Source organism: Mus caroli, unplaced genomic scaffold (genome assembly GCF_978045245.1).
Source record: "Mus caroli unplaced genomic scaffold, Mus_caroli_1 scaffold_11, whole genome shotgun sequence".
Classification (NCBI taxonomy): Eukaryota; Metazoa; Chordata; class Mammalia; order Rodentia; family Muridae; genus Mus; species Mus caroli.
In genome coordinates this window covers 112,580,914-112,594,055 of record NW_028227266.1, presented here as the reverse complement: position 1 = coordinate 112,594,055, position 13,142 = coordinate 112,580,914, and the positions used below count along the sequence as shown (strand labels likewise).

At 41.5% G+C, this 13,142-nt stretch overlaps 1 protein-coding gene across 31 annotated transcripts in view; it reads right to left on the bottom strand.

Moving 5' to 3' along the window:
• The window catches only part of Clasp2 (cytoplasmic linker associated protein 2), a 172,765-nt gene that overhangs the window by 9,391 nt on the left and 150,232 nt on the right, over nt 1-13,142 (bottom strand). For 30 of the 31 annotated variants that reach the window (XM_085828098.1, XM_085828103.1, XM_085828099.1 and 27 more), the window contains 7 exons: nt 11,716-11,859; nt 10,245-10,388; nt 8,484-8,590; nt 6,139-6,292; nt 3,923-4,151; nt 1,026-1,219; nt 367-495 (listed from right to left, as the gene is read on the bottom strand). In XM_085828098.1, coding sequence (XP_085684224.1) covers nt 367-495; nt 1,026-1,219; nt 3,923-4,151; nt 6,139-6,292; nt 8,484-8,590; nt 10,245-10,388; nt 11,716-11,859 — 1,101 coding nt within the window. The remainder of the gene's footprint in view (nt 1-366; nt 496-1,025; nt 1,220-3,922; nt 4,152-6,138; nt 6,293-8,483; nt 8,591-10,244; nt 10,389-11,715; nt 11,860-13,142) is intronic. The other variant, XM_085828101.1, reaches the window with a different exon arrangement.

The window sequence follows — 13,142 nt, the reverse complement described above, 5'->3', positions numbered from 1 at the left end:
CTCACACCTGCAATTCCAGTGCCTACAAGAGTGAGGTGGGTGTGGAGTGGGATGGGGTGGGAATGGGGTGGAAGAGGTTTGCTTTGAGGTCACCTAGATGACATAGTGAGCTTCAGGCAAAACCAAGGTACACAGTAGGTAGAGGTGCTTGCCACACAAGCCTCGCGGTCTGAGTTCAATTCTCAGAAGACACATAAAGGTGCAAGGCAAGCCCTGACTGACATGCCCACACACATCAACCCGCACACACACATGATAAGGAAAATTAACCCCTCCCCCACCAGAGTACTTTCTGGGAAATGCTTACATGGTTCATGTGATACCGTCAGAGAAATGCGGCAGTGCCTGAACTTGTTGGTCACTCACCTCTTTGTGAGGATCTTTATGTGCTTCCAGGGTTTTCATGACAGTTAGCTCTGCATAGTTTTTGAATCTTGCTGGTTGATGCCTTAAGATTTCTTTTAAAACTTTTAATGCCAAGGCCCGGATTGTAGGCTAAGAAGAAACATTTAAATGGCTTTAATATTTTGGATGGTATAAGCACATTAAGATTGGGAGGAGGATGCTGTGTAACACATGCAGTACACAGTGTATTATCTGTGTTAAAAAATCTTGAATCATTCTCGCTTTGTTACTGTATCTGAGAGACAGGGTGGGCTTAAAGTTGCAATGTAACCCAGGCTAGCCCCAAAGTTGTAATCCTGCTGCCTCCACCTCCAGAGTGTGGAGATTACAGGCATTTGCTACTCCATCCATATTTTATTTTTAATTATAAGTCTGTTTCTGTGCATGTGAGGCAAGTGCCTTCAGAGGTTAGAGGCATAGGCTCTCCCATCACTCCATCAGTACATAAGTACATCACTCCATCAGCATGTATGAGCAAATCAACAGGTAAGCCAGGCAACAAGCAAGAACTGGAAAGGCCCTGGGTACAGTTCCTAGGCCTCCACCCACAAAAGCCAAATAAAAATAAATACATAAATACTCAGCATGGCAGAATATGGTTTATATATCCTGCAATTTACCTCTTTATCCCCAAGGGTCTCAAGCAATAACAATAATATTGTTTTGAAGTGTTCATCCCAAACACTGAAAGATTCTTCCTGGGTTAGCTTCATGAGTTCATACAGGGCAATTTTTCTTTCTTCTATACGTTCATTATGATTAGACAGCTCCTTCAACAACTCTGCAACTAAGTCAGAATGGTCTAAGGAAAGATCTGCCAAAAGGATATAATATGAATTTTGTAATTATATAGTCTTACTCAGAGGTATGGAGATGATTACTATAGAACACAATCAACACTGGTTGCAAAAGAGATAAGAACAAACATTAATTTTCAGTTGCCATCCCTGAATCAGCAATGTGCTTTATACATTTTCAACTATAAAAACATGAGAGAACACACACACACACACACACACACACACCCATCCAAGTACCCATCCCCAGACCTCAGCCAGAGTGTGTCACTCCTACGGCCCCCTTTCTCCCCCTTCTGTACCATCTCCTGGGAATGCTGTTGAGTGAGCACGTCCTGACAGGAGGCTGTGTGTCTGGACATTCCACTTTCCGTGATTTAGGTGGTTACAACCTGATTACTGTAAACTTCTCCAGCAATCTTTCCACTGTGGGCTGACCCATTCATTGACTGCTTCTGAAGCAATTAGTTTAGGAGTCAAAAATGTCCACAATCTAATCATATCATTCCTTACATGGATCATCAGAAAGCTTCAGCAAAGAGTAACTTTATCAATTAGAGCTATTTTCTTTGTCCTGAAATAGTTTTTTTTTTTTAATTTTAGAAAATAGTCAAAATAAAGGCTTTAGTTTTAACTTATTTTTATTCCTTCCTTGCTTCCTTCCTTCCTTGCTTCCTTCCTTCCTTCCTTCCTTCCTTCCTTCCTTCCTCCCTCCCTCCCTCCCTCCCTCCCTCCCTCCCTCCCTCCCTCCCTCCGAATCATCTATCTGTCCGTCTGTCGTTGGAGACAGGGTCTCACTAAGCAGTTCTGGCTGTTCTGGATCTCATTACAAAGACCAGGGTGGCCTTGAACTGGGGGAATCCATCTGCCTCAGCCTCATGACTGGTAGAATTAAAGGCATGCACTACCCACCCTACCTGGCCAATATAATGTTCTTTATGTTTCAGAGTCACACTGAGATCAGTTGTTATTAAAGAGGAGCTGGGTTCTAGTTACCATTCTTATTTATGGGAAGGTGTGTGTGTCTCTCTCTGTGCATGTGTGTGCCACATATGTGCAAATGCCTTCAGAGGACAGAAGAAGGCATCAGATTCCTTGGAGCTGAAGCTACAGGGAATTGTGAGCTGTCTGATCTAGGTATCAGCAACCAAACTTGGGTCCTTAGCAAGAGCAGCCAGTGAGTGTTCTTCACAGCTGAGCTGTGTCTCCAGTCCTAGCAAAGCATTTTTATTTATTTATTTATTTATTGCTTTTTTGTAAATACTTAGAGCCAGAATCTTCATGGGCATGCATCACTATGTGTCTCCAGTCCTACCAAAGCATATTTATTTATTTATTTATTTATTTATTTATTTATTTATTGCTTTTTTGTAAATACTTAGAGCCAGAATCTTCATAGGCATGCATCACTATGCTTAGTTCATGTCTTTTCAAAAAAGTATTAGTGTGTGTGTGTGTGTGTGTGTTTGTGCGCACGTGCGCACTATAGTGTGTATGTATGTATGTATGTATGTATGTATGTATGTATGTATGTAAGTCAGAGGAAAACTTGCAGGGCTTGGCTTTCTCCTTATATCATGTGAGTTCCAAGGGCTAAACTTAGGCTGTCAGACTTGAAGGTGAATGCCTTTACCTGCTAAGCCTCATGTATGGCCCTGAGAGGGAGAAATTCATGTTCATCACAGAAGGTCACTATAGCAGTGGAACTCTTTATTTCATGTGTCTGAGGGTTTTGACTGAATGTGTGCAAGTGTACCATGTGCATGCTTGGTATTCACAAAGGACAGAAGTGGGTATCAGACCCCCTGGAACTGTAGTTATGAACGGTTATGAAGCACCACGTGAGTGCTAGAAACTGAATTCAAGTTTTCTAAAGAATAGCAATATTGTTAGCATTCTCCAGCCCAGTATTGGAAATCTTTACAGAAAGTAATGTTGACTCACTGGAGTACAAAGCTTGTGCTGAAGAGATGGCTGAGTGGTTAAGAGCACTGGCACCTTACAACTGTCTGAAACTCCAGCTGCAGGGAGTCTGGCACCCTCAATAATCTAATTCTTTATCAGCAAGGAATTATCACTTGTAATAGTCTGTGCTTTGTCATGCTTCATGTATCCTGGCTGTGCCTTACTGCTTACTGTGATCAGAGGACAACAGTATACAATTACAACTCTCCTTCTCCAGAGGCGACCAGAACATTTACTTAAGAGAACAGTAACTATCCAACCAGGATATTCAGATTAGTCATCTTCAGACAGAAGCCCATTTCACCTAACTCCATGTATTATAAACAAACACCTACAAGTGAGGTGAATAGACTGTCAATTTGAGGAGATTTGGAATCACGATGGAAACAGAGATGTTTAGGTGAAAGGTAAGATCCACTCTGAATATGGGAGCACCGTTCATGGGCTAGATCTTCAGACTGAACAAAAAGGAGGACTGAGCTAAGTACCCAGACTCACTACGTGCTGACCATGGATGCCATGTGAGCAGCTGCCTCCTGCTCTCTACCCCGACTGTGTAGTTAGGTAGTCTGTGCTCTCAAACTGTAGGCCTCCTGAAGGAGTGGCTGTTAAACACTCTGTCTCAGGAACAAGTGACGAATGCACAGTCCCAGTCCCCAAATCCGGATGTTTTAAAGAGTTACAATAAAACAGCAAAGATATCCACCTGTTTCATGGAACCAGACCTCCAAAATGCATTGAAACCCATTACATACCATCAGGAAATTGGTCGGCGTCATCATCAAACATGGCTTCCTTGAGGGCAGACTTGTTGAAAGGACTGATGCTATCTGAGTAGTTATATGGATTATAGTCTCGGGGACGTGGAGAGGAGTGCAGTGGCACTGAGTGGAGCAAAGCTGCTTTATTATCCAGAGCTGGCTGGCTGGAGTCAGCAGCATCACCTCCTGCTCTTGGATCTGACATCCCAGGACCACTACATATCTATTGACAGGAAGAGGAAGGCAGAGCAAGTTAGCTAATTTCTACATACCTTCTTCATATTCTAAAAAGATGTTTCTTGGTGACTGGAGAGATAGATGATTTAGTAGTTTCCTGTTCTTTCAGAGGACTTGAGTTCAATTCCCAGCTCCTAATTTTCATTTTTTTAAAAAAAAAATTGTATATGAGTAAACCACTGCTGTCTTCAGACACATCAGAAGAGGGCATCAGATCCCATGACAGATAGTTGTGAGCATCCAGTGAATATATGGGCAATACAAAATGAACTTTTTTTTTTCCATTTTTTTTTCTAGAAAGAGATCACTAGATAGGGGAGTAGACCTGGGAGAACTGGGAAGTGAGTATGATTGGGATGCCTGATGTGAAATTCCCAAATAATCAATAAACATATTGTGATGGAAAAAAATAAATAGGGAAAGAAAAGAAAGAGGAGAGTGGGATGCGGTCCCAGCATATGAGTTAACCATTGGCTTGGACCTTGAACATACTAGATTATGCTTCTTTTTTTTTTTTTTTTTTTTTTTTTTTTGGTTTTTTTTTTGGAGACAGGGTTTCTCTGTGTAGCCCTGGCTGTCCTGGAACTCACTTTGTAGACCAGGCTGGCCTCGAACTCAGAAATCCGCCTGCCTCTGCCTCCAGAGTGCTGGGATTAAAGGCGAAGATTATGCTTCTTAACCACATGAGTCTCACAATGGAAGCAATGGAAGTTTATATTTTCCCCATATTAATTGTAGTAACAGCAGTCTGCATCATCAGTTTATGTGGTTCAAACAGAGAATGTTATAACCTACTTTTGTGACATGTGATACTATTTATTATTTAACTGATTTCCTCTGCTATGGTATATCAGTAGTTACGTTTTCCTTTTGTGTCTGGCAGTTTAGACTTCTTTTAAAATAAGCCATCCTTTCATTCCCATTGAGCAAATTATTGCTCAGTATCCACAGAGCTGCAGCATTTCAGCACATGAAGGGCTGTACAGCTCTGAAGGAATCCCCACCTGCCTTTTCTTTCACTTGGTTTTCCCTGGACCATAAAAATGGTTGTCAGAAAGTCTTACCACCCAGGTCTGAGGTTCCCTATCCTAGGCTTGCATGTAGTCGCTACAGTAGGAGTAAATGTTATCTCGGCCTCCAGTAGTGCCAAGACCAAGGCTTGACTTGTACTGGGTGCACACAGACTGCATAAAAGATGAGGGCTGTGTAGAGTTCCCAGAAGTAAGTGTGGCATGACGTCAGTCCGTAGATTCAGATGATTGTGTTTCTGGTGATAATAATCTTGATGCTAGTATTTGTATTAATGTTGGTGTTTGGGCAAGGGTGTTAATGTATCTCAACTCTATTCTTTTTAAATTTATTTATTTCTCTATTTTTCTTTTTCTTAATGTATGAGTTCTCTATCTGCATATATACCTGCACGCCAGAAGAGGGCACCAGAGCCACCATGTGGTTGCTGGGAATTGAACTCAGGATCTCTGGAAGAGCAGTCAGTACTCCTAACTTCTGAGCCATCTCTCCAGCCCATGATATTATCTTTCTTAAATAGCCTCTTAAACATTAGTGAAATGGGGCTAATTAGTTCACAGAATTCTCCTCTTAGGTTTTTCTGGTTTGGTCCAAATGTCATTTGACAGAGGCCTCCATGCCCTGACTCAAGAGTGTAAAATATACATTGACAGTCCTATCTGGCACATTTTTAGTTAGGAGTCTAAAAAGAACTAGGGCACAGCTCTCTCTTACAGATATAACATCTAAAACTTACTAGTATGTACATGGTTGACAGTAAATACTTGGAGAGTGACTTAAGCTTCTAAAGAATTATATATGAACACACCAGAAAGCAAAGTTTAAAATAAACTAACAACTTGCGTACACATTAACACACACACACACACACACACACACACACACACACACACTCTCACGTTGGGCATGATGATAACACATGGTAAGAACATGTGAACACTTACTGTGTCACCATCCTCCTTTTTAGGGTCCCTTCTCACTGGCTCACTCATATCTTCTTGGCTTCTGAAGCTGAAATTCTGGATTGCCTCAGTGACACCTCTAAGGGAGCTATAAATGTCTTCAGAATTCATGTTCTCTGTATCATAATCAAATGCACTGTGAAAAAGATAGCATTAGTTTTTACTTATTTTATTGTTTGATTTGATTTTTATGTCGATGTGTATGAGTGTTCTGCCAGCGTATGTATGCTGAAATAACCACATCTGAGGATATTTATAAAGAAAAGAGTTATCTATTTTTGACATACGAACTCACTCTGTAACCCAAAGCCAGGCCTCAAACTCAAGAGTCTCTTGCCTTGCCTCCAAAGTTCTGAAGTTATAGGCAAATATCACTATAGCTGGCTAACACTGTATTTATTCTTAAAGTCCTTTCTGTTTAGCTCTGGCTGTCCTGGAACTCACTATGTATACCAGAGATTTTCCTACTTCTGTCTGATGATTGCTGGGCTTAAAAGCATGGAGCACCATGCCTGGTCTTAAAATTATACTCTGTGTCTGTGTGTGTGTGTTTCCTCCTACCATGTGGACTGCAATGACTCAGGCCATCAGACACTTTGCAGCATGAACTTTTACCTACTGAGCCATCTTGCCAAGACAGATTACTTACACTTTTAAATACATATTTTTACAACATGGACACTATACAGAATTCGAGTTTCAGTATGCATAAATACAGTCTTCCTGGAGCCCAGTCAAGCTTATGTATGCTGGGACTACCTGTGACTGCTTTGGTAGTACAAGATCAGAACTGAAGAGAGGTCACAGACCACCTGGATTAAAAGCCTAGAATATTTGCCATCTGGCCCTTTATAGAAAGCTTTACAGTCCCTGTAATTAACAAGTAATAAAAGCACTAGTTGAAGAAGAAACAAATGTAGTTGCTAGTGATTGGCAGTATTCTTAGCACTCAGGAGTTTGGGGCAGAGGATCAACAGCCATTAGCTGCCACATGGCCAGTTTGAGGCCAGCAGGAACAGCTACTGCAGTCCTCAGTAGAAAAAAGAAGCTAACTGTACTTCATCTACTTAGAGTTGCTGCCTATTCTCAAAAACAAAAGATAAAGTTAAAAGAAAAAAGGCAGGGAGGATTTTGAAATAAAAGAAAAGTATTCTAGTACATGCTTGTGGTGGGGGAGGGGTACGACAGTGTGTCTGTGGCGGCCAGAGGAAGCTTTGTGGACTAGTTCTCTCCCTTCACGTTGCATGGTGACCTAGGGATTGAACTCAGGTAGGCATGGTTTTTCAACAAGAGCATCCACTTCCTACGTCACCTCAATGGATGAGGCAGAGTACATAAATGAACAATGAACATAATGTTAACCTGATGAATTCTATAATCAAACTCTAAATTCAATTAAGGCTAGAATTTACCCAGCAAAATTGTCACCAATCTATTAACCCATAGATTCGGTGGTAAGATCTGATACATTTTTCTTTCCTAAACTCTGATTTAACATTCTGTAATTTTAATGGATAATCTCATGAAGCAAGTCATGATGTATAACCAATAACAAAACTTAGGCTACTAATTGTAATAGATGTTGTAAGAAATTTTACAAAAGGCCTCCAAAAGGGTCATGGTGGCTACTGACTAATGAATCAAGAATTTGATCTAGGGCTAACAAGATGGCCTGTTGGGTGAAGGTGCTTGCTGCTGAGCAAGCCTGGACACTTGTACTACATCCCAGAACCCCCAGTGGAAAAAGGAAAACCGCTCCTGAAGGCTGTCTCCTGACGGCTACATGAATCTTTTGTCCCATGTGGACCTGTACTCTCACACCCAATTTAAAAAAAAAAAAAAAAAAGAGGAATGGGAGATTTTAATCTCAAATATATCCATGCTTGAACTGTGTGTGAAAGTGTTACCTCTTTTTTTGTGTATTAAGCAGCAATATCTTAGTCACATGTTTTCCTAGAAGCATACGGAATGCCATTATGTATTCATGATAGATTGAACTCTTCCCCAGTCTTCTTCTCTTTATGCTTTGTCTATCTAACAGCTCAAGTCCCTCCTGACCTTTCAAGGAGGACATCAGTATGCTATCTAATACCATAACTAATACTTGTCATTCATACTAAGTGATGTAATAAAAAGAAATAGGCACATTTGCAATTTGAGAAATGTAACTATAGTCTTTAAGAAAACAATACCTTTCATCCTATATATTGCCATTTAAAGGGTTAAATTTTACAGTTGTTTGAATCAGCTCATTTCAAGTCAAATGAAAGTCTGAGATTATAGTTAACTTTGCTTTTCTAAGAATGGAGATTGGGCAATCATCTGACCTTGGAGATAATGTATTCTGAGACGTGTTGGTAGGAGAAGTAAGAGGACTGGACCAGTTGGCTGGTGACCGAGGTGTTGGTCTTGTCAAAGGACTCCCCATGGAACTCTGAGGGAGGGAGTAAGAAGACTGTCAGCACAGGGGAGTGCAACAAGGTCTGGAGAGAAGAGGCAGTCATGAGAAAACACTGTGAAAGCAACATCCTTGTACTTCAGCATTGCAAACATCTGGGCACTTACGTCTGGTTTCTGGGAGAAAATTGTCTTTATTCAGAGACTTACCTCTTCAGTTTCCTCCCTCATCTCCTTTCCTGCCTTCCTCTCTATTACTTCTGCCTCCAAGACTCACATAACTGACCTAGAACTTCTGATCCTCCGGCCTCCACCTTGCAAGTTTGAGGTTACAGATATGCATCACCATGCCCATTTGTTTTTAACCCAATTTTGTCTCTCAATTATTAACATCTTTTCACTAGCTTTTTTTTTTTTTTTTTTCTTTTTGGAGACAGGGCCTCATCATGTAGCCCTAGCTGGCCTGGAACTCAATACATAGATCAGGCTGGCCTAAAACTCACAAAGACCTGTCTGCCTCTCTCTTGCAAGGTCAGACAACTTCTGAGAAGTGAGTAACAGCTGGAAGACGACACAACCAAGGTCATTAACAAACCTGAGGTCAGAAAGGACAGAGGGGCTTCAACCATGTTTCACTGGGTGGGCAGTACAATGCATGAGCATCCTTCTGGTTGGGCTGGGAGGACATAAATACCATGTGGGTGCTTCACTATTTCGGTCTACAATATTTCAGAGAATTAACCAATCTCAAAGCAATTACTCCAGCCCAAACTTGTCCACTCTCTGACAAAGCCCTATAAAAACCCTAGACCAGGAAGTCTGGTGCCTCTTTTCCTCTCTTGGAAACTTTTCTATCTCAGGAGCTTCTCGTCCTTCTCTGCACTTCTCTTTACTAAAGCTTGCTTCTGCTTTGCATGCTCCCTCCAGAAGACGCATCTAGAACTCCATCAGTATGAGACAAACAACCTGGGGTCACTGTCTCCCGCCAGTCTTCAGTAACCATCAGAGTCCAGCATCCTACAGCTTTGAGTTATGTATAAATGAGCTGTGAAATGTCTTGCCTCACTCAAAAATCTTACATCACGTTCAACCCTGAACTCAGCACTTTAAGCTTGACATCAAGTACACCTGCATTCTTTTAGCTATCAAAGGCCCCTCCTCCTTTAAAACTCTCATTCAATCTGTTAGGCATCTTATGTAAATCATGCATAAATATATATAGTTCACTGTGATGTACATTTAGTCACACTTTACTTCCTCAGAACCAAGTCCTGCATATGACACCCAGAGACCACCAAGCCTGCAATGCTTTAGTATGATTCTGTTCAACCTTACTTGTTGGCTTGAGATGAGAGGCCCTTGATGTGCTCAAATAAGAACAAAAGTACTAAAGTTCTAACACACCCCAAGGCTGCCGGTGCCCTCTGACACACAATGCTCACATGCATCTCTCCCCTTTCAACTGTCGACTGCTAACTACTATCCCAACCTACACAAATTATAATACAAGCACCATAGGTTCAAGGGACTCTATTTTTCCCAAGGCAATATTTAATCCCATCCAGAAACTGTTGCCAAATACAGATGTAAAAATCACATAGTTAAATCAAGTCAACTGCATGCAAAGCAAAGCAACCATTGTGAAGTCAACCATAACAGCAGACAAAGCCAACAAAACGAGTAAGAAATACCTGGGTGCCATTGCCAGTGTTCCGGAGGTGATTGTGAAGAAGTTTAGTAGCACCATCCTGGAAAGTTTTTGGTAAAGCTCCTAGTAACATTGTAAACTCTGGGGTATTGAGTTCAAATAAAGAAATCAGCACTGACTGTGCTGCCTAGAAAGAACAAAGGCATACAAACAGTAGGTGAGATGCATCCTGGCTGCTCAGCGGTGTCCGTTTCTTCTTATGTTTCTGCTCACAGGCACAGGGTTCAACAATCTCTCCCATGGAGAAGGAAATGTGATGGTCAAGCCTTAACTTTCATAACTTCTCTCTTTTTGGGAGGATAAAACCCTTTCAACTACCATTTATTTTCTAAAGTTAAAAAGGGACTATGTAACATGACAAACATTGCAGGGTTATCCCATCAACATACATTACTGTTTTAGGTTTCCCTATAAATGACCATAAAGGACAGCGATTTAATGCTAAAATTAAACATTCTCAATATGTGAAAAATACATGGGCAGCAGACAACACAGGGGTAAGGGGAGGAATGGGAAGAGGGGAAAATTAACAAAACCAAAGTACACATGATAATGCCATATGGAAACATGTTACTTTGTATGATAATTAAAAAATAAAAACAGCAGAAGGGAAAAACAACAAAAAAGCCAACTCCCCTTTAGTTTTTGAGATCACCCATCACTGAACTGGAAGTTCAATGACTAGGAAAGCTTAGCTGGCTAGTGAACCCTAGCAATTGTCTTCAATCTGCCACCTTTCCAGCACCCAGATTACCAGCATGTGCTACCATGCCTGATTTTTTATAATGTAGGTGCTAGGAATATAAACTCAAGTTCTTACGTCCTTTATCAATGGAGTAATTTCCTAGCATAAACAACTTACATATTTTTGAGTCAATAGACAATACTAGCCATAAGCCCTAGGCAGAAATGTTAAAAATATCAGCATATACACTAACTATTAACATATACTAAACAAGACATGTTTAAAAGCTCAAGCTAGGCATGATGGATGTGGCAGAATTCTTGATACCTGGGAGGTTGAGGCAGGAAGACCAGGACTTCAATGTCATCTGCTAGAGTAAGTTCCAGGCTAGCCCAGGATATGTAAGACTGTCTCAAAACACCATAACTCAAGAAAATGAAAATCAAGACAACAAACTCTAAGACAAAACTCCAGAACATGAAAAGCAATGCAGACATTAGCTCTAAGAACAGAACTTCTTTAGGAAAGGAGGCAGTAGCAAATCACTTGGCACAGGAGTGAGAACTTGGAAAGCAAAACAAAACAAAAGGTCAATCTCCACTTAGGCAAGTATTGATTGTTACGTATTGTAGGGACTGCTGGAAAGGATAGGAACGAGGCACAGGGAAAGTCAAGTCCTCACTGGTGTCGATAAACACAAGGCTTGTAGCTAACAAAAGATCAGTTTAAAAAAATACTTAAAGTATTTCTCCATCCCACTCAAACAAACCTTCCGAACATCAGAGCTTTTGGGCTCTGTCGTCCAAGTGATGACCCGAGACACTGCCAGGCGAGTTTCACTGGAATTTGTAAAATCTCTTGGGTCCATCTGCTTTGCCAGAGTTTCTATGTACTTAAGGATAGCCACCTTTACCTGTTGAGGAAGGCACAATAAAAGAGGACAGTGAGAAGGACACTCGGGACACTAGGTAACATGTCACAAATAATTCTGACAAGTGTAGCATCAGCAGTTACAAAAAGTCTCCAAGGAATGATACAACTGCCTGCCCTGACATGAAGTGAGGATTCCTGTGTCCATGAGTATTACAACTTTCAGCACTCCATTCCCAGAGTATGAACAAGTGCTAAAGATCTCCTCAACAAACTAGGAAACATCTCCTTGAGCTTCCTTTCAGAGTATATGGATGGCTAGTCCTCCATGGTCATTTCTTTTGGGTGAAATATGGCACGACGAGTCTGCAATTGCAGTGGGTAACATAACATTCTTTAGATTTAAGGTAAGGCCTCTAGGCCAGGTTGAGCTCAAATGCACTGTGCAGCTGAGAATGGCCTTGAACTTCTCTAATTCTGTTGACTCTACCTCCTGAGTACTGAGTACAGTATGAGGTGTTGGGTATAGAACCGAGGACCTGGTGCAGTCTAGCCAAGCACTCTCCCACTTGAGATACATTCCCAGCTCTCCCAATTCACTCTCTTATGTAAAGTGCATGAAAGGCAGCTGAAGAGCTGGAAATGGACCTGTTTCTGAGGCATGTATGCTTCTTTCTAGGCTCAGCCATTTTTAATTCTTCTAGTGAACAATTATTAAATTCTATCTCTTCTCTCCTATATGCTAGTGGAAATAAACAGGCTGAGAATCATTGTTTCTGGTCACATAGTCCAACACTCTACAGTTTCTAAACAACTGGGGTTGCTTATTTAACTTTTGTTTTGTTTTGTTTATCTAAGACAGGGTTTCTTTGTGTAGTCCTGGCTGCCCTGGAACTTATTTTGCACACTAGGCTGGCCTAGAACTCAGACACATGCCTGCCTCTGCCTCCCGAGTGCTGCGATTATCTTTATGGATTACTCTTATGTGTGTGAGCATTTCCCTCCATGTATGTGCCATATGAATACCTGGTGCTCATGGACACCAGAAGGCAGTTACATCCCTTGGAAGTGTAGTTGTGGAGGCCGCGTGCTGCCATGTACATGCTGGGAACGGAGCCTAGGTCCTCCTCTGTCTCTGAGGCCCTCTGTCTCTGAGGTCCTCCTCTGTCTCTGAGGCCCTCCTCTGTCTCTGAGGTCCTCCTCTGTCTGTCTCTGAGGTCCTCCTCTGTCTGTCTCTGAGGTCCTCCTCTGTCTGTCTCTGAGATCCTCCTCTGTCTGTCTCTGAGGTCCTCCTCTGTCTGTCTCTGAGGTCCTCCTCTGTCTGTC